This window comes from Branchiostoma floridae, chromosome 10 (genome assembly GCF_000003815.2).
Source record: "Branchiostoma floridae strain S238N-H82 chromosome 10, Bfl_VNyyK, whole genome shotgun sequence".
NCBI lineage: Eukaryota > Metazoa > Chordata > Leptocardii > Amphioxiformes > Branchiostomatidae > Branchiostoma > Branchiostoma floridae.
Genome location: NC_049988.1, coordinates 6,390,289 through 6,411,796, shown reverse-complemented (window position 1 = coordinate 6,411,796; position 21,508 = coordinate 6,390,289). Strand labels below are relative to the sequence as shown.

The following is a 21,508-nucleotide window of genomic DNA, read 5'->3' as shown; positions in this document are numbered from 1 at the left end:
TTCCTTTTCGTTCCTTTTCGTTCCTTTTCGTTCCTTTTCGTTCCTTTTCGTTCCTTTTCGTTCCTTTTCGCACTTTCGGTACACCGCTTCTGGGTCGTCCCTGTCTGGATGGCATGGTGTTACACATAAGTAGACAAGAAAAAAATACCCTACACGTAAATTTGGACATATTACTGACTTAGAGTCGTGTTGACGTAACAGTTAGGATGTTTGGCCCACAACCAAGAGGTCTTGAGTTTGAACCCTCTGACATGCGACCGAAATTGCACATTGGGTTCTTACCACGATATTTCTCACTCCAAATTGTAAAAAAATGGGTATCTGAGTTCGATTGGGGAGGTAAAAGCGGGCGGTAGGAGAGTATTTGACCCCACTTTCCAATATAGTTGTCAAGACAGAACGTTACTTTTATACGGCCTCAAAAAGAGCATGGGACTGCCTTTCATCAATGACTATAGTATGATAGTATTGAACAAATGCCCCGTATGATTTTACCCAATGTTTGTGAAGTCTTGATGGTATATTTCAAGCCTGTTTACCTGGACATAATGCAATCTCTTGGAACACAGAATAACATCATGATGACTTCTTTCTAAAGTTCACTGTTCTTCTTTTCTGTTCCACACTCTAGGAGGACTATTGCATTCTACCAGAGAACTGCCCTTGTCATCATGGCTTGAAAAAGCATCAGAGGGGAGAGACCATCACAAAGGACTGCAATATCTGGTAAGTATATGTAGTTCCAAAGTTCACTTTGAACAACATGTTCGATTCTAATGATGCTGAAGAAGTGAAGGATGTCACTTGAAACGTCAAGAAGTAATCTTTAAATCTTATCCAGTGGAGATTGAATTCGTTTACCAAGATGTTTAACCTTCATTAATAATTTTTTTTTTAAATTTCCCTTAATCTCTGTCTTTATCTTTACAACTAGGTTATTTGGTAATAAAGAACCTAGTAGTCAATGATTCATCACAATTTAAAATGAAAACTAATAAAACTACCATCATGTAGATAGTTAAGATAGTAGGACTTACCCAAATTTTCGAGACTGGGGTTGGCGTGACGGGGGGCGACACAGGTTGTCCTGCACGTACGACCCACTGCTGTAGTCACGTGTCTCAAACGTCAGGTTCCCTAAGCTGCAATAGACGGGTCCATGTCGTGAACAAGGCTGTTGGAGTTAGCCGAAAACTTTGGCAAGTCTCAACTATCTTCAGTGATGGTTAGTTAAAGTTTAGCTCTTTCATAACACATGTACAAAAATCTTCCCCCAAAGTGTATGTAAAGGCCGACACTGGGAGTGCTCCGACAACAAGTGCGCGGGGGTGTGCATCGCTAGCGGGGACCCCCACTACATCACGTTCGACGGCAAGTCCTTCTCCTTCCAGGGCGGATGTAACTACATCCTGAGTAAGGACCTGGTAACGAACGAGTTCGCCATCACGGCGGAGAACGTACCGTGTGGTACCAGCGGCGTCACCTGTACCAAGTCCGTTACTATCATCATAGGCAGTACGGTCATCAGCCTTGTAAGAGGAAGAAAGGTATGCTCAAACGACTCTTAAGACTTTACAAGAAAGCAGTTAACGTATTTCCGAAAATAGTTTCATCAGGTTGGTAGGATATAGGATATAGGATATAGGAGAGTTCTTTTTACACAACCAGCAGGTATTTACATTCCTGACGTTTCGAAGTCTCTACGACAACTTCGTCATAGCTTCTACTTGGAGTTCTGCTTCTCACCGCTATATTAGCCGATGTAGGTGGCGCTTTTGCGGTGAGAAAACAATCCCAAACGTGGCTAAGCGTGTATCCCCCCTCGTCCCGGTTGAATATAAATATTATGTTTAGTTAACATATTGGTCAAATAAACATTGAACTACTGATTTTTGCTGGAAAGTTCATTTTAATTTATAACTTATATAATGAAAAAGTTAATCAATAACCTTTTATAATTTAGTTTCTTTTTTTGTCTTTCGCCGCGCTTCCGCGGCGAAAGGCAATCAGACCGATATTAGATTTCTGTCCGTCTGTCCGTCCGTCCGTCCGTCCGGGTCGACCATGCCATACCGTGCTAGCGAGATATTCTACCCTGTAGATTCGACGGTATGTAACGTTATGACATACGTATCGGCCTACCATGAATGTGCTGCTTGGTTTGCGGTCCATGCCATATCGTGCTAGCGAGATATTCTACCCTGCAGATTCGACGGTATGTAACGTTATGACATACGTATCGGCCTACCATGAATGTGCTGCTTGGTTTCTGTATGGCTTATAAGCAGGAATTTGCAGAGACGGATGTGAACGGTGAGGATTTCTTCGTAAGATTGTATACAATTTATAAACTAACATGTTCGCTGTTTGGTTATAATAAAACGGACATTGTAGAGAACAGTTTGACATGTCATTTACTTTGTTTTATGGAAAATCACCGCTACAAAATCTAGAATTGTGTAAGATGCGTGCGCCGCATCTGACATGGTGTGGGAGGGGGGCGTATTCGGAAATTTCTTACTCTAAGAAATTTCAGGCTATTTTCGTGTAACAAACTTCTTTCAGCAAAATAGTAGCCCTCGGATGCGTTGAAAATAGAATTACCCACATTTAATTTATAATTTCGAAAGGGAAGATTCTGACCGAGCTCGACGGAGTGAGTCTGACGCGTGACGTCACGACTCCGTCAAGTAAAAGCATAATTGCGTTACTAAAAGAAACGAAACGTTCCATTAAACATACCACGGACCTGTTTTAGTTTAAAATATCTACCTTTCATATGATCTTGCCATTAAAAAAAATATTTCCATTACTGTATATGCCATGTTAATATTTTATGTTCAGTTGTTTATGGTGACAATACTTTGTTTGTTCTTGCAGAAATTCAGGACACATCTACTGATAAATTTGATTACTACAGTGCACTTTCATAATGCTGACAACCTTAGACAGTTTAAATGCCAAACATCACGCTTCAGGAACGCCACGCTACCATATGCCGTCGACCTCTTAAACACACATTACACAATTAAGTGTCACATTTTAATCATTACTTACCACTACCTTACTAAACAGTTATATAACCTAGCACTTGACCAAACTGTGCCAGAGCTGCCAACGTTGCAGACTTGGCACCCACGCTTGACCAAACTATGCCAAACAATTTTACCTACACAATATAAGTTAGCGAAAGACTAGCTTTTTTCAGAAGCTCTTGTTACTTTTTAGGTGACAGTGAACGATGTGCCGATCCTCCCTCCCAAGGCATATAACGGCACAGGATTGGTCATTCACAAGTCAGGCATCTACGTCATCGTGTCAAGTGTCATTGGCCTGGAGGTCAAGTGGGATGGACGTACGTTATCTGCACAACCTTTCTACATGAGGAGACAAATAAATAAAATAAAAACTAGAGTTCGGGGACCTCATACCTCCATGAAATATTTATTGCTTTTTTGTGGATGGTATGTATGTTTATGGTCGGTTGTATTTGAGAGTAATGGTTATAAATGTTATGGGAAAGAAGTGGTGTATTCATCTAATGACACAGAGAATGTCCATCTGATAAGTAATGATTAAAATGTGACACTTAATTGTGTAATGTGTGTTTAAGAGGTCGACGGCATATGGTAGCGTGGCGTTCCTGAAGCGTGATGTTTGGCATTTAAACTGTCTAAGGTTGTCAGCATTATGAGGTTATACTATGTGCCTCAGAGCGGTGTGGTGGGAGGAAGTTGGGAAAGTTAGAAAGAAGAAGGGATTTGGCAAACTTTAGTCCGAAATCTTTACGTCTTACCTGCAGAAGTATGCAATTTATAGAAATTAATAGTTGATTAGCATTTATAATGAGGATCTCCTACTATTACAATGTGTTCCACAATAGGACCTTGATAAATGTAAGATATGTTATATATGGAAGGTGGAACATGTACAGATATCATTTATGCAAATAAGGGCCTAATTTGCATAATCAATGCAAAGCGTGATAATTACAATGCATCTTAGTTTTTCATACTGCCACATATCTATGATGTTAATATGGTTAAGGGCAGCTTTACTTATTGACCTGAAGGCACATACAGACATAGAATTACAAAATGTAGGTACAGTGAAGTTTTAGTTTGAACTTACTGCTGGCTGGTTATTTTTCAAACCACAGCTGAAGGGCTTGTTTGGATTCAGAGCCCTGCTTCACTTATGCCCAGACTGTCATTAAGGTCTCATTGATGTATTACTCTGCGAGTGGGTACCCTAAAAGAGATCCGAGCCAAAAATGAACGGCTGCACGGACGCATGTTTTTAGCGGTGAGAAATTCCCTTTTAGCCAGCGGAACTGATCTCAAAAGTTAGATTGATGAAAGCTTGTTTGTAACTGAAGAAATTAGCAGGTAAAGTTTTGCAGCCGCGCGCTAGGTCAGAGGTACACAGTCGTGGGTTCTGAGTGGTGCGGTTGTACAATAGCAGCGAAAAAGTGCCTTTTGTGGGGATTGACTAATCGTAGTTTGTAATTGCTATAAAAAAAGTTCCTACGTATAGTTTACGTTGCCAATTTTTTCCCACGATATAGGGTAAATGTGCTCGACATAGAATGAAAAATCTGCTGAAATTTCACGTAGCTTCATTATAAACGCGCCCATTTAAACCATGAATTATAACATAGAAGTCTATGGGAAAAAGAAACTCATCAATGAGACCTTAATCACAGCAGCTGCCTGGCCGCAACTGCCAACTGTTAGCTGCTGTCTACATGGCCCACGGGTGATTAATTACCTGACCTACATACGTCACCGGGACATGCTTGTTCCAATATTTCGCAGATATAGGGGTGATTTCTGATATTATTACATCGATTATAACGACAGATACGGCTCCCAAAATCTCATCGTTTCGAGCTTTCATCACACCCTACGAACACAACAAGTATGAAACCAATCCATCCAGCCGTTCTTGAGTAATCATCTACACAGACAGAGACACATAACAGAAAATATAACCTCCATTCCATGACATTTCATGGAGGTAACAAGCACACAAACAAACAAACTAACAAACAAGCAAACCATTATGGGCAATGAGACTCATGGAATTTTCAACAAGTTCTCTGGGGGTTTCAGGATAACTGAAAAAGAAAGATGCTTAGAATGCTTTCCGAAAGTGTGACGTTAACACGAGGTCAAAGGTGATTGGAAGTCTGAACCGCTCTCCGTTTCTGTTAAGCAAAAGAATGAAAATAAACATTTCAATATCCAATACAAAATGTATTTCTTAGCATGGAACAAACTGACATTATCTTTTTCCTGTAGGAAAACAACAACAGATATTTTGTTTCATTCTAAGTTTGTATTCTTTTACAGAAACTCGTGTGTATGTCAAACTGGACCCCGTTTTTGAGGGTAAGGTAGGGGGTTTGTGTGGAAACTATGACGGTAACGCAGAGAACGACTTCACGGCACGACAAGGCGGGGTGGAGAGTGTGGCGCACATGTTCGCTGACACCTGGCGCGTCAGTACGTCATGTATGGAGACCGAACCGCCAACAATGCACCCTTGCAAGGTAAAATAGACAATACTGTTCAAAGTATTTGTTCATGGTTGTGGATGCCAAAAGTTAGACTAAAATATTGGAAAAGAAAATTTATTTGCGTATAGAGGTGCAAAAAAAAAAAGCTGGAATGCACTCATACAATGTGAAAACTGTGTTGAAGGAGGTGCCTCAAGCACGCTACAACAGCCTCATTGCTCAGATGGGTACCCTAAAGGCTACAAGATGAACAAACGCAGCAGCGATATCATATCGGTCATCAGGCAGCCTCATGTAACCTTTGACATTTGCGTTTTTCCGTGTCAACTGCTTACCGCAAATTTCATTTTATTCCACGTACCGCTGATCGTAAATTCCTTCAAAAAACATTCTCTTTTCAAAAGGCGCGATTTCAAATATCTTAACGTTCAGGTTTCAGAAAAGATTAGAAAGCTGAAAACATTTCGTCAGGAAATACAAAATATCCCCACACTATTTGGATTACCAGGTCGCTTGAATTTTGACCCTTAACCTTTGAACTTTTCGACTGTAAACGGCGCAACTTTTTCGCAACTTTGGCCCTTAATGCTGTCGATGTGGCCAGCGAAATTTGGTGGCGGCTTACGGAATTCAAGTGCTAGGTTTCTGAACAGGTAAAGTAGCAAAAATAGACCACGTGAAATACATTTTTCTCGAAGCGTAGGGGCGCGCTCGTATTGAGCCACCTCCGTACAGTTTTAGCGGGCCACCAAACCGCGTGCCAGACCCTTTCCTTGGTGCTGAACTCACTCTCCGAGGGAGTGGTATGAAAAGTGGTTGGTCTTTTACTAAGTTATGGGCCTCTAAACTTTGGGAGGGGTACATATTATGTCTTAGGCCATGTTGATTCGATAATGCGGATATTGTCCTTTGATGTGAGCGAAAAAGAAAACGTTTGGCAAGAAAGTTACCTTCATTATGAAATCAGAATGATCGGAAAGGTTGAAAAAATTACTTAACACACAGGGTATGGTACACGGAGCAACAGAGTTTTCATTTTTTTTGTTGTCTCACATCGTCTTTGACATTGAATGTTGACTTTGTGCATTTTCTTAAGCAGAACTTTCTTGTGATGACTTATACTTAAGTCATACGAAGCTTTGAACATAGATAAACATGGGAAAGCTACGCATATAAAATTATTCAGGAATGAAAATTCCTTATCTTTGCCAATGAAGTCCAGTGCACGCGAGACCTATGCCAAGAAGATGTGCGGTGTGCTGACAGGTCCGATGTTCGAGCCATGCCACAGTGTGGTACCCTATGAGATGTACTACGCCTGGTGTGTGTATGACTCCTGTGGGTGAGTTGGGCAGTTTCTTTGTAAAATTAGTAATAGTTGTGTCCAGGGATGAGCACTGGTGTACCGGTACAAAACCGGTACAAAACCGTTTTCTTGTTGGAACAATCAGAAAAAACAAAACGAGCCTGAAAAAAATTAGAGGATCAGACTTTGAACAGATGAACAGATGGTACCGGCCGGTGTTTTGGGCTTACAGTTCCAAGAAAATAAAAAGAGCAAAGTAGAGTATTGTTTATAGTGATTTCTGCCAAGTTTCTGTAGTTTACATAAGAGCATGGTCTTAATAGGCCAGTGGAAGTCATATACACTAACAAATAGATTCCTTTGCAGCAAATTGAACCATTGTTTTCAGCGTCACCCACTCCGAAGTTTTCTCAAATAATCAGGTTCAAGTTCAGGTCTGGACTGGGACCTGATCCACTTTACCTGAAGTGTGCCTTTGCCTGAATTTTATGTACCTGTATCCACCCCTAGTTAGCACCTATCAGTAAGTTTTGATGTGTTGTAGTAAACATCTTTATATGTGCCTCATAATCTCTTGTATACTGTATACTGTGCAAGTTACCAGGGTAGTTGAGTAGCGCTGGCTGTATGTTTTTATACAGCAAAATAAATCAAATCAAACACACCGCAATTTAACGCTAGTTTGCCTTTATCCCCGGGGTAACCTATATCCGTTGTTTTCAAAAGAAGCGCATTTAGGGATATCACGCAGACGAAATAGTTTGAAAATATTACAATATGAAATAACCAACATCCCTAAATGTGCTTTTTTTTAAAACAACGAGTATTGGTTGCCCCACAGATAAAGGTGAACTAGCGTTATGTATGTTTACTATTGTTCATCTCCAGGTGTGACTACGGTGGTTTCTGTGAGTGCATGTGTACGGCCATCTCTCTGTACGCACAGATGTGCAGCGATAACGGCATCTACATCAGGTGGCGCTCTCAGGAGCTGTGTCGTAAGTTTTTCCTAATTTTTTTTTGTGTGTCAGTCTTTATAAATTACTTGAAAATTGGTCAAGCGGAAGCCAGGAGAAAAATTAGCAATAGGTACACTGCTTTTGGGGGGCTTGGCAATTTAAATAACTATTAACTCTTCAAAGTATCATGTGCAATGTCCAGCTTTCCCTTATTGCAATTTTCTAAGTCCTTACCTACCCTCAAATCCTAGTTTAAAGTTTTACATTTTATCAAGATGATAGAATAAAAACAGGGAAGAAAATACCCATGTATTGATATATATATAGCACTTACTTGTAGTCATATCATGAACAACAATAACTGGCAACTTGTTGCACACTGAACTTTTCATTGCGCTTGTTGAAAATAGCTTTTGAAATAAACCTGGTACAATATTTAATGATGATATATTTTTCACTTTCCACCCCCAGCTATGCAGTGTGACAATGGGTACATCTATGAGGCGTGCGGCCCCGTGTGTCAGGAGACCTGCCGCGCCCTGGGGGACACCCCGCCCTGGTACTGTGAGAGGAGCACGTGTGTAGAGGGATGCTTCTGTCCAGAAGGATACGTGGACGATGGTAATATTTCTTTATTAGGCCACACCAACTTAATTTCTTGGTTCACGGATTTTTTCATAAAAAATATGGAGCGAGAGGGCGAAATAAAAATAAAAATTGTAAAATGGTTGGGGTAAAGGTAAGGGCTAATCCAAAACATAAAGAATAAAAAGTTTTCAGCTTGAAAAAGGTACAAAAGACAATTACTGTACAGTAACAGCACCTGTTTGTTGAAAATTACAAAAGTAGTGTCAGTTTTTATGTTTGCTACACCAGAAAGCTGGCGAATGGTTTCATTTATGGTGAAAATTTGCTGAGTGGTAATTTTTATTTTTATTTTTTTTCCAAAAAATGGGAGCGAGCGAATCCGTGAACCAAGAAATTAAATTGGTGTGGCCTTAGGTCGTGTAAATTTTATGGATGACATCAGCGCGCTCATTAACTTTTGTCTGATTTCAGAAAAAAAAAAAGAATTTTTTTCTTCTTTGGAGATGGTCAACATGACCAAAATTATAAAAATGAGCAAGTATGATGCATTGCAGCCTAATGATTGTACTTGTAGAAGTGACACTAGCAAGGTACACAGGACTGTAGTAACTGTTGTAGAAGTGAAACTAGTTGGATAGTGGAAGCCAAGTGTAGATGCCAGTTGGTGATACCAGTATACCACACCGGTGTCACTTTTACTACACTAGTACACGTCTTGAATACAGGAATGAATGCCTTGTTGGTTGTGGTGCCATAGTTTGTCCCTTTAGTTCTTGTTACGACATTCATGATGTCTATCTTGAAAATGAGGCCATCTTGTTTTTTTTGCCCTATATTATCGCATTGTTTTTACTAAATGATCTTTCATTGCCGCCATTCTATATCCTTACCAGGTGCTGGGTGTGTGAAAGCCACAGACTGTGATTGTATCATGGATGATGTTCTGTATCCCCCTGGGACTACCATCACCAAACACTGCCTCAACTGGTAATGTCAGATATTATTAGCTAAATGAGTATTACTTTAAATTGAATCATGTTTGCAGTTTTTTCCATGTTGCTACTTTGCTACCATTGTATAACAGTGTATTTTAAACACCACACCATAAATCTTTTATCAAGATTGTTGCAAACTTTAACAGATTAACAGTACTTTCCTCTAAATTTAATGACCCTTGGAAATGGACATTTGGCTTTATGGATCTATATGTAGGCCAAATGGTAAAAATTGCAGAACAAATACCTACCATTACATAGAATGGCATCTAAGTACTAGTATTCTAAACTGTGCTTTCCTTTGTTTCTGTTTAACACCTCGATCAAACCATTGCAAAATTGGCTCAGAAGCATATCCTGCTGATTTAAAAGGGACTCGATAAAAATCTTTCCGCAAAGTCCTTTACTTCAAGAACAAATGGCTCTTCTTTTTGATACCTGTCCTTAGTGCTGAATTTGTAATCTCTTGGTACTCTGACAGTTAATGACTTTGTCCTTGAATGCCATTACACTTATTTTGAATATTTTTGCTTATTGAATACATTCAGCTCATATTGATGATTATCTAATGTATTTGCAGCACTTGCGTGGATGCTAGGTGGGACTGCTGGGGAGAGTCATGTGAAGGTGTGTATGCAATGCCACCTTTCTGAATTGTCAGGAACTGCATGTCTTGACAATAGTTTTCAACTGACCAAACTTTTAAATCAACTGACCAAACTTTTAAAGCAATACACTAAACATATATCATACTTATAAATGAAACAAAGGCCTAAATCGTCATTCTTTGAATAACTCATACTCTAGATCTAGAGTGATCTTGGTTGCCATAGTTAGTCTTAATTTGATTCTATTGTTGGCACTTTGACCTACACAGACTTTTGTACGTTATCATTTTAACACCTGTCCCTGGTATTAACAGGTAAGGTTGAAGCATTTATCTATGAAAATGATCTAACTGACCTTTGTTGAACACCTGTCCTTAGTGCCCACCTGTAAGATTGGTGAGTTCACCTGTGAGAATGGACGCTGTCTCCCATACGGCTGGATGTGTGACGGACAGGCCGACTGTGAAAATGGGGAGGATGAAAAGGACTGTGGTAAGATATACTGTTAAATGCATTTAAGTTTGCGGGGACTTAATTTTGAGGCAGCGGGAAAAAGGACTTTTCGCAGTGGTTTTAAGTTTGCGGTAGCACCATGCACTGTAGTCTCTTACTGCCATGGAAAAAATGTGCGTGGTGGTTTTAAATTCGCAGTGAAGTGGCCACCGCAAAAACTGCAAACATAAAACCACCGCAAACATTTCTACATTTACAGTACTATTTCTGTAATTTATAAAATGTGAAACACAAGGCAGTACAGTCATACAGGCTTTTAGCAATGCAATAGCTTTTAGATGTTTGAATTTTACTTCTTTCCATTTTTGTTCTTAATGCACAGATATGAAAGCAGTTCTGTTTTGTTCATTGTGAAAAAAAGTTACAACTCTTTCCCATAACATATGGTGTATAGGGTGGCACCCATCTTTGCTTTCCTGCCCTTGGGCCACACATTTGTCCATAAACAAGTAATACTACTAAAGAATGGGGAGGGATAGTGCACTGGTAGCATTTTGTGCTCAACTTACATGTAGATCATTGAATGCTTTTAAATAGTCAGTATAATTGTATCATAAGCCTTTCTTGGGATCAGCATTTGTAAGATTCATGTCATGATTATGCAAGGCTTTGAACAGTTACTCACATTGTACTTTCCTCACACATGTAGTGTATGAGTGTGAGGAAGATGAGTTCAAGTGTGAGTCAGGAGCCTGTATTAAGAACGTCTACCGTTGTGATGGGATCACTGACTGTCGGGACCTCAGTGATGAGCACGAGTGTCGTAAGTCATCAAATATCATATTTTCATTCATCATTCGCACAAATACATGTATCTTTTTTATGGATGTCCTAATTCCTAATAAAACCGCAGCTGTATATGGTTCCTATATTTAATACCTCTCATTTCTTGATTGAATTACATGTAATCTAGATGCACATAGTATCTTTTTTTTTGTACAAGGAGAGCTATGGCTGACAGTTGCTATGTTTATCTTATCAAATAATCCAAAAAATAATAATATCAGACCACCTACAACATGTATCTGCAATGTTGCAGAATAAAGATTTTGGACGATTGTTTGGTTGGTTGATTCAGCGATTGACAATAATTTACATTTCATGTAAGTATAGGTGACCTTCATGAACAAAGTCTCTGGCCTTTTTTTGTGTCATTCACATCTCTCATGACCCTTGACCTTCTAGCCCCTCCTGCTTGTGAGGACAATGAGTTCACCTGTAAAAACGGACGCTGTATTCCTGACGGGTTTGTCTGCGATGGTGACCATGACTGTGGCTTTGACGACAACTCTGATGAAGAACAGTGTGGTGAGCTTAATGTTCCAGAAGATTTTGATCCAGAAGCTTTTGAAATCCACAAAATGTTCAAGAAAATAACAGTTTAAGAATTCTCTTTACTTGCAACTGTTCAAATATGACATGTTTGCATGATAGCACAGAATGGTGGGTAATTCAGGGTGTAAACAATGCATTACCATGACTATATTTATGCGGCTCATGTGTTGTGTCTGGTACAGTCTATGTTGTCATACATGTTTAATGAGTCTGTTTTCTCACCTGTGAAACCCACAGTTTTTGCTTTTCTATGCATGCAAAGGGATGCATAAACTGGCTTATGATAGGTACTGCGGTATGTCAAATTGAAAAAAAAAGCTGAACCATAGGAAAAGTAATGTTTAAAGTATTGTTGGAAAAATCCCTCAATGCAAAAGTCAATCCTTCCAAACAAAAATATCCCCCAATTCAGAACATTTTATGTACCCCATGGAAAAGTGCCCCTCCAGTGATGTAGAGATGTCCCCAAGGAGACAGGAAAAGCACTAAAAATATGCACAATCATAAAAGATTTTACAGTGTCCTCTTTGCTATCTCACCAGGTATGTCTCTTGTGGAGTAGATCTGTAGGTTAAATATCTTTTTCAAGTCAAGATATTTTCCTTACAGCGTTTAACTGTGACACCCCCCATGAGTTCTACTGTCAGAGCGGCATCTGCCTCCCCCTGACTCACAGATGTGATGGTCACGATGACTGTGGAGACATGAGCGATGAATATGGCTGCAGTGAGTAAAAAAAAATCATTCTTTTGACATCCATTCTTCGTGTGTTGGGGTAGTCTGATGGTACTCATTTGTAAAGAAACTGATAGACCCAAAGACAGACACAATGTCATATGATTTAGTGTAAAGCAAGCACATTTTAACTCAATGACAAAGACTGGTGCTGTTCAGTCAAAAATTTGGGTCCAATTTTTGTGTTGGATATTACAGTTAACTAGTTCAATAAAATTGAATGCAAGCAGATGTTGTATACAACAGTGCAACAATGGCTGGCAAGGAAAAAACTATGTATACAATAGTAGTACCCAATATGGTAGCAATAGTAGTATCTAGTATTTGATTATGCTTGTACATGATATTATATTTAGACAGATGATTCATTTGCGGGCTATCTTGTTGTTCACAGTTTGCACCATTCACCAGTTCACCTGCTTTTCTGGGGAGTGCATTCTCCGTTCTCAGGTATACTGTGCTTTCTCTCATTGTTACTTGGATAAGGTAAATTCATTCAGCATTCAAATCATGACAAACATTTATTGTGCCAGTCTTTCAACAGACAGAATATACCAACAAAAATTACAACTTTACAACATTAATTTTGCAGTTATGCGATGGAACTCCAGACTGTCCGAGAGGAGAAGATGAAGGGAAGAACTGTGAGAATATGACAACAGCAATACCCATGACTACAGGTACAGCTGTACACATAGATCTTACAGTATCTGTACATGTACAACATATAATTTCTATCTTAAGAATCTCTCTAATCAATTTAAAACTTTCAGTATATAGTAGTCTAAGAGTAGATTCATTCCTCAAGCTACCCCTACATCTTGCACACTGCAGTCGTCCCTCAGAACGACATCTGGAGCCACATAGTTCAAGTTTTGAACTTTTATTCCAGCCTGTTGGCCAAACTAGGTTCGCTTAGCTATAATGCACAGCTTCTTCAGTGACACAAGTACAGCGAAGTTTGCACTTAATATATACCAGTATTTGCAAACTTTAAATTAACAACAAGCACACTGCACACTGCAGTCGTCCCTCAGAACGACATCTGGAGCCACATAGTTCAAGTTTTGAACTTTTATTCCAGCCTGTTGGCCAAACTAGGTTCGCTTAGCTATAATGCACAGCTTCTTCAGTGACACAAGTACAGCGAAGTTTGCACTTAATATATACCAGTATTTGCAAACTTTAAATTAACAACAAGTTAATAACCTTTGTAAAAATCAGTCTGTACTGGTTCTGATAGAACTTTAGTTTAAGCTTCCAAGGGTTTGGAAGAGGTACCTTTTGCTTTGACTTAGTGCTGACGTAATTGAATGGCCCAAACGGGTTTGGATGGCCTTAAGTGGTTCTGAATCAGAATGGCAGTCTTCCTACCCAGCAGAATTATGAGAGTTAATTCATCAGGTGATTTTTTTATAATTCTCCTATTCCACAGTTTCTGTGACGCTCCCGACTACCTGTGCTCCAGAGGAGTTTGTGTGTGAGACCGGAGACTGTCTGCCTGCTGACAAGCTGTGTGATGGGCAGCCTGACTGTCCTGATGGGAGTGACGAGAAGGATGAATACTGTGAGCTAATCCTTTAGATTTCAGTTTATTTTGCATTATAACTTTTTTGTAAGGAATTTTGTAAGGATATTTGATTATCTTTAAGCTACTCCTTGGTTGCCTTTCTGCCAAATATTCCAGCACCCATGCAACGTGTATGGCACCTAAAGTGGATATCTCACTGTATTGTGGAATTTTGTTTTTCATTGATGGAATTTGCTAAGCTTCTGTCAAATCCCTCAGCCACAGCAAGGCTGCCAAATTTGAAAGTACAGTGAGTGCAGCTTTAGTGAAATACCTTTAACATAAATGATTGTCCTTATTCAGTGCTTTACTAAGTCTTGCCTTCTCTCTCCACAGGCATAGTAATGTTATTTCAAGTGCTGAAATAGCACATGATTGCATGTATAGACATAAGTTGGCTGATGTGATTAATATGCAATATTCAAATACTTCAAATCTTACTGTGCTTTTTTTAAAAACTGCCCCTCCCCCCAGGTATTGTAACATGTGCCCCAGCCCAGTTCCAGTGCCCAGACGGCACCTGTATAGATATCAGCTGGCTGTGTGACGGCAGCGTAGACTGTGAAGATGGGACGGATGAGTTAGACTGTCCCACTACAACACTGCCTCCTACAACATCAACCTCAACTGTTAGCATCACAACTACAGAAGGTATCATGGTTAAGTTTTTAAACTTTTACTTCCACCTACTAGTATTTTAAACTTTTTTTGGTCAATGCTTATCAATCTGTCTGTAACATTTGTTATCCCAAATTTATCCCATAATTGTTGCTTTGAAAAACAGTGCATTTAGGTATATGAGGTCAATGGATGGTGATATCAAATTGAAAATATTACAGTTTAAATTAGGCAACAGTTATCCCTAAAGTTTTTCAAACCGGATATATTTACTATGTTACCACACAGATAAGTTAAACTTGCGTTAGAATGACATACAATCTATTTTATGACCATACATACATTTTTGTATATCATCAATTTATGAAAAAATTTGGGTTGTTGTATTTTCCAGTGCCAGCAAAGAAAAGTCAAAACCAAAAACTATGATGAAATCTTCCAGTACATTAGATGCCTTGTTCCATGTACTTAGTTATCAATTTCTCACTAGTATACTACGTAGCCTTTTTCCATAAATTTGCATTTTTATTTAGGTTTATTGTAATAGCTTCTTTAGATCAGTATATTGTGAAAGCGGACCTGGCAATTAAACAGTAACATTGCCTCTGTGAGAACTCATTTTTTAAAATCTGCATTATGTTCTTCTACAGGTGTCTGTGATGACACCATGTTTGTGTGCAGTATCCTGTACCAGTGTATACCTCTAGCATACCTGTGTGACGGAGAAGTGGAATGTGAAGATGGCACAGATGAAGTCAACTGTAAGTACAGATATATACAGTACCGCTCATGTTATAGTTCCCATCAGGTCGAAAACAGATTGCGTAATTTTGTAGAAGGAAAGCGATGAAGTCTACAGTCAATCAAATCTACAAAAGTGTATGCTACTTGAAGCACTCTGTAACATGAGATACCAAGCTGTGGCCCACTGTTAACTGTAATGTAAGCAAGTGCAACTTAGACTTTAGAGCATTTTCCTGGTGCACCATCATGATGCATAATAATTTATGGTGTTGCATAGCACAATAGTAGGGTATTTGTTTCAAAGTCCAGGTTCCTTAGTTTGAGTCACCTGATTTGCTCACACACAACAGATGTTGTGCACTGGTAAAGGTGCTTACCACAAAATGCCTCGCTTCACTCAGATGAAAATGATTAATAATACCTACGGTTAGAGACATCCATCATATAGGATGTTGAATGGGAGTCTCATGTTTGATGAGAGCCACATCTTGATCACCTAAAAGAACCCACCATACATTCCCCAGTCCCCACTCAAAAAGAGTACTAGGGTTCTTCCCTGTATGAGTGGATCAGATAAATCTGTCCTGATGTGCAGCTTGTACTGTTCAGTACAAACCTGGTGTGTTACAGTATGATTCGATTTACCAGGTATAAAATTCAGACAACAGACACTAAACCTTGTATCAACAGTCTAGTCATGATCCATTGAAAAAGAGCTCTTCTATAATTGAGAAAAATTTGGTTAAACTACATTTTCGTTTGGTTAAACTACATTTTCGTTTTTGTTTTCCAGGTACGACCACTTGTTTGCCGAGTCAGTACATCTGTAATGATGGGAAGTGTCTGGACCCAGAGTTCCTGTGTGATGGAGTTCCACAGTGTGAGGACTCTTCAGATGAGAGTGTACACATCTGTGGTAAGTCTTAAAAGCTGTCTTAAAACTTTGTTCTTGTGAAAACATTAACGTTTGTTTCAGCACAAAAAAATAGCCAGGACTTTAAGTCATCCATATTTTCAAGATGACCATAAAAGAATCATGTCAAAGAACAAATAATTAAGGTTATATACAATGTGTGTTACACTAGTTTTATAACTTTGGGAAAAGCTCCTTTTTCCTACATAACGTTATTGAAACTTTTCTTCAATGTGAACTGCAATCTTTTCTGTTTAGTACTGTGAATATTGGAGTCTTTGCAGTGGATTATTGTTTGTGTCTTTTGCAATAACCTGCTCACCATGAGTCTTAAACCACTGTGAAAATGGTTGTTCAGTCTTCTACCTGTTAGTCCCCTTGTTTCGACCAAGAACAACTGGAAACACTTCATTTTGTCACTACTAGAAAATTACATCCCTGCAAACTTAAACGCATTTACAATGTATCAAAAGAGACTATCATAATGGTGCTATTTTGCATGCCAAAGTTTGGTTTACATGTTGAAATACTAATATGGTTGATCTGCCTTATTTTACTAGTGACAACCTGTCCCAACATCACCTGTACTGATGGGCGGTGCATCACCCACAGTGACATCTGTGATGGAGAGATGGACTGTTCTCAGGGGGAGGATGAACAAAACTGCAGTGAGTTTAATTCTTGTGTCCTGTCTGTTCATACATGTGCTTGCTTACTTGCTTACTTGCTTAAGACGAGTCCTTCTGGTCTCGAGCGATGATAGCATTCCATATTTTCTTTTGCTTTTTTTGTACTGGTAGTCTATTATTTTCCTTACAACTTCATTTTCTCACTTTGCTGTTTGTGTAGTGTTATTTTCTGATGTGGTTAAACTATAACGTTTGTTTACCTTTATATGCGGGGTGACCTATATCCGTTGTGTTGCTAAACAGGGTATCCAGGGATATCAAGTCGATGGACAGTAGTTTCAAAATGTACTATTGTCAGAATATTGCACCACCATCTGTGTGTGGACTTGATATCCCTAAATAAAATTGTTTTAAAAAGAATGGGTATAGGTTACCCATGGATAAAGGTGACGTAGCATTAATAGTAACCTTCCATTCAGATGTTATTATTGGCCTGTATATTGAAATGTTGTAGCAACAAAGCTATAACAATGATGTTGTGTTGTTTGTGAAAAAAGTCTTGGTTCTGTGTCAGTAATTTAGCCTTCTTGGCCCCAAAAAGCCAACACCACAGTTTTGGTCCTTTGCATTTGTGCAAGGAAATTTATGGTATACACAGTAATTTCAAAACCAAGGCCAGGGACTATTTTGTCATTGTCATGTTTTTATTCCATTCTTATTGCCAAGAATAAGCCAACACCACATTTTTCTCTCTTTAGTCTCACAATGGAAGTTATCTTGTACACAATAATTTCAGCACCAAGGTCAGGGAATATCATGTCAGTACTTTATTTTTGCCAAAAATTAGCCAAGTAATGTTATGAAAAGTTACAGTAACTGTAATTTCAGCACAAAGGTCAGGGAATGGGATGGCATGAACCTAGTATTTAGTCTTTCTGCATATAGTCTTTTACGTCTTCCATTGAAAGACAAAGGCGAGAAAAAACATTGCTTTCAAGAAAAAAAACAGTGCTTTCAATTTAACAAAATGTGTAAGTCTAGACCTTTCCTTGTGTTGTTATTCTGTAAGTTGTACATTTTTTGGTGCAAGGAGGTTAATAGATGGTGATGTTTAAAGGCAGTACAATCTCCACAACTGGATAAAAATGGACATTTAGTTCTCAACATTTCAAGTAACACCCATCACTCTTCTATGGTGTTACTAGAATGAGCTTGCAGAACAGTTTAATACAAGTATATTTACCAGGAAAAATGGTTGAATAAAAAGGATTATGTTTAAAAAGTTGGGGTAATCTTTGATATGTTGTTTCACAGTCACCTCAGCACCAACCACAACCAGCGTTCCCACGACAACCACAGTGTCGTACAACACGACAACCCTGGTTACCATGCCAACGGCCGGCCCCTGTCCTGAGTACACCTGCTTCAATGGGAAGTGTATCGACTTTGAGCAGGTCTGTAACCAGGTGTACAACTGTAATGATGGGGTGGAGACCTATGACTGGATCGACTCGGATGAATACAATTGTGGTGAGATACCATCAACATATACTGTTATGAGCATAATTATTTGGAGTATTAGTATGTATAGTAAAATATATTTTCTGCACTGTTATTCATGAAGTACTGGTCCTGGAGTTCTTTCAAATTCTAGATATTGGCAAAAGTTGTGGAAAAACTAAACTTTACATAACCAACACCAAATTTAATTGGTGTTGGTTACGTAAAGTTTAGTTTTTCCACAGTCACTGTGTCATTTCCCAACAAAGATTAACGTTTATGCTAAAATTAGCAATAGTTGTCATATATGTACATATAGTTGTCATATATGTACAAGACATTAGTGTAAAAAATTGTGGCAGTCCTATAACAATTGCTGTACCATAAAGTTCTTTCCTATGGTTGAATTATTTTTGAACCTTAATAATTCAATAATACATTTCAGTTTTATCTTCTAGTTTTAAAAAAAGCACAAGTATTGTACCAATTGGAAAAAGAGATGAAACGAATCTTGTATTTTGTTTCCCTAACAGGTAGTTTTAACTAGTGGTCCCCCTGGCATTTTGTTTCCCTGAAACAGATGGTTTTGTTTCCCTGACAAGTGGTTTTGAGAAATGGTCCCCCTGTTATTTCCCTGACAGGTGGTTTTAACCAGTGGTCCCCCTGGGGTTCCTGTAGCGCCACCTGTGGACCGGGTGTGCAGCGCAGGTACCGACTGTGCTCCGCCCCACCTCCACCTGTACACGACCCCCTACGCTACTGCAACGGAGAGAGCATTCAGGAACAGGAGTGCTTCCTCAACCCTTGTGAAGGTAGGATATAAACTTTTCATTTCTATTTACCGATTTTGTATCAGTGGTTCCTATAATGCTTGTGTAAATAAGACAAAAAGGGGCCATTAGAATTCACATTGGCCAGGTGGTCCATATGTAAAGGTGGTCTCTAATGCAGGTTTAACTGTGCATCAATGGCCATATATGGTCCTTATGAAGAGGTGGACACTAGCACTGGTTTGGCTGTATATATCAATAAACTGGTGGTCCAAATGTAGAAGTGGCCACTAGTACCGGTTTGAATCTATGTCAGTTGTCACTAGACAAGTACAGGTTTGACTCTCGCCCCGTACGGTATATCAATGGCCACGTAGTCCTTAATGTGTAGAGGTGGGCCCCTGTACATACATGTGTACTTGGCTGTATATCAAAGGCCAGATGTTCCATATAATTTTATTGAGGTGGTCACTAGTGCATGTGTGTACATGTTTGACTGTATATCAGTGGTCCTTATCAGGGTTGGACAAGTTTTCAAATTTTCACTTGTCCTATCGGGCAAGTACACAAAAAATCCACTTGCCCGAAGCAACTTTTCACTTGCCCTGCTGAATTCAAATGACATTTTTTCTGTGTATTTTCACTTCCAACAATGAAATTCTTTTATCATTGACTCTATTTTTCTGTGTTTTAAATACCAATGCTTGACACCATGACCGTGAAAAGTTACAGTGTATCAAAATCTCACCCATGGAAAAATCCTACTTGCCCGATCGGGCAAGTGGGGTAGGACATGCACTTGCCCGAACAACATTTTCACTTGCCCTGGACAATCGGGCTAGTGGACTTGTCCAACCCTGCTTATGTAGAGGTGCATGGTGATATGACTGTTCAAGTCTAACTGTGCAAAATGTAATTACCTTACAGTTGAAGTTGAATGGGGATCGTGGGAGCGCTGGTCAGAGTGCACCAGTGGCTGCCATATTGGGTTCTCTGTTCGCGTACGAGAGTGTCGGAACAAGATTGGTACAGGAGAGCGGGAGTGTGTGGAATCAGCTGACCTTGAACCAACACCGTTGGAGTTGAAGGCCTGTAACCGGACCTGTGGGGGTATGTAACAAAATACATGATGTTAATTTCATATCAAATCTTGCATAAATTAAGTAGCACAAAGATATGTCAATGAAGATTAGACATTCGGGTAATAAGATATGCCAAAAAGCAGTCCACTGACCTGTCTGTTTGTTTGTTTGTTTGTTTGTTTACCTAGAGGAGGAGTGTGAGGATCACCAGGAGTACAGGAATGGAGAGGACTGTCTGGTGCGTCCACTGACCTGTTTGTTTGTTTGTTTGTTTGTTTACCCAGAGGAGGAATGTGAGGATCACCAGGAGTACAGGAACGGAGAAGACTGCCTGGTGTGTCCACTGACCTGTATGGGGCTGGTGATGGGCTCTCAGTGTGTGGATACTACATGCTCTGCAGGTACACACTGTGACCCTTAGTTTACCTAAAAATAGTACTGAAATGATACTGTACAGTACTGATTCAACTCTGACAATCATTACTGTATCACATTTTCATCATTATAATGTAACATACACCCATTAAATTTAAAACTGTTGTTTTACTGGTCAGTCCTGTGTGATCCCAAATTGTACTGTACATGCTGTCTAGACACATATTCTAGATGCCCTATCTATTAACATTCATCTAGTTTAAAGACACAAGGTCTAGACTCAAGGTCTAGAAACCTAATGTCTAGACACTCCATCTAGACATCCCATCTAGAAATCCTGTCTGGTCACAATGTCTAGACGACTTGTCTAGACACTCCATCTAGACATATCGTCTAGACACAACATTTGAGACACATTGTTTAGACAGTCCATCAAGACAGCCAATCTAGTTCCAGTTTCAACACATTTAGTCACTGTGGTTACAGTACTGATATATCACTGATCTCATCCCGAGTTTTTAGCTGTAGAATTTGGCATATTTGACTTTTTCCTTGAAGTCATTGACATATTAAAAAACTAAATTAAGATAAATATTGTCTTCCACAGGTTGTTACTGTCCAGAGGGTTACTATGAGCACCATGGGATGTGTGTGGTCAAGTCGGAGTGTCCATGTCTGTATAACGGTCAGGAGTACCTGAATGGTCAGCAGGTGGCCACAGGGCCGTGTCACACCTGGTGAGATGTT

General features: G+C 39.3%; 2 protein-coding genes and 1 long non-coding RNA gene across 3 annotated transcripts in view; all 3 read left to right on the top strand.

The window, feature by feature from the left end:
* The window catches only part of LOC118424313 (SCO-spondin-like), a 13,814-nt gene extending 5,772 nt beyond the window's left edge, over window positions 1-8,042 (top strand). The window contains exons 3-9 of the mRNA XM_035832858.1: window positions 632-726; window positions 1,280-1,547; window positions 3,229-3,355; window positions 5,355-5,554; window positions 6,739-6,863; window positions 7,716-7,825; window positions 8,038-8,042. Of these exons, the coding sequence (XP_035688751.1) occupies window positions 632-726; window positions 1,280-1,547; window positions 3,229-3,355; window positions 5,355-5,554; window positions 6,739-6,863; window positions 7,716-7,825; window positions 8,038-8,042 (930 nt within the window). The remainder of the gene's footprint in view (window positions 1-631; window positions 727-1,279; window positions 1,548-3,228; window positions 3,356-5,354; window positions 5,555-6,738; window positions 6,864-7,715; window positions 7,826-8,037) is intronic.
* Window positions 8,043-8,263: 221 nt separating this feature from the next.
* Window positions 8,264-10,463, top strand: LOC118425187. The gene is made up of 4 exons (XR_004832279.1): window positions 8,264-8,407; window positions 9,268-9,361; window positions 9,950-9,996; window positions 10,356-10,463. It is a non-coding gene; the product is annotated as an uncharacterized LOC118425187 (long non-coding RNA).
* A 1,626-nt stretch (window positions 10,464-12,089) lies between these two features.
* Window positions 12,090-21,508, top strand: part of LOC118424312 (SCO-spondin-like) — a 13,612-nt gene continuing 4,193 nt past the window's right edge. The window contains exons 1-14 of the mRNA XM_035832857.1: window positions 12,090-12,120; window positions 12,435-12,551; window positions 12,955-13,010; window positions 13,153-13,240; window positions 13,996-14,127; window positions 14,605-14,781; window positions 15,399-15,509; window positions 16,286-16,408; window positions 16,966-17,073; window positions 18,349-18,564; window positions 19,176-19,346; window positions 20,232-20,414; window positions 20,671-20,787; window positions 21,369-21,498. Of these exons, the coding sequence (XP_035688750.1) occupies window positions 12,090-12,120; window positions 12,435-12,551; window positions 12,955-13,010; window positions 13,153-13,240; window positions 13,996-14,127; window positions 14,605-14,781; window positions 15,399-15,509; window positions 16,286-16,408; window positions 16,966-17,073; window positions 18,349-18,564; window positions 19,176-19,346; window positions 20,232-20,414; window positions 20,671-20,787; window positions 21,369-21,498 (1,760 nt within the window). The remainder of the gene's footprint in view (window positions 12,121-12,434; window positions 12,552-12,954; window positions 13,011-13,152; window positions 13,241-13,995; window positions 14,128-14,604; window positions 14,782-15,398; window positions 15,510-16,285; window positions 16,409-16,965; window positions 17,074-18,348; window positions 18,565-19,175; window positions 19,347-20,231; window positions 20,415-20,670; window positions 20,788-21,368; window positions 21,499-21,508) is intronic.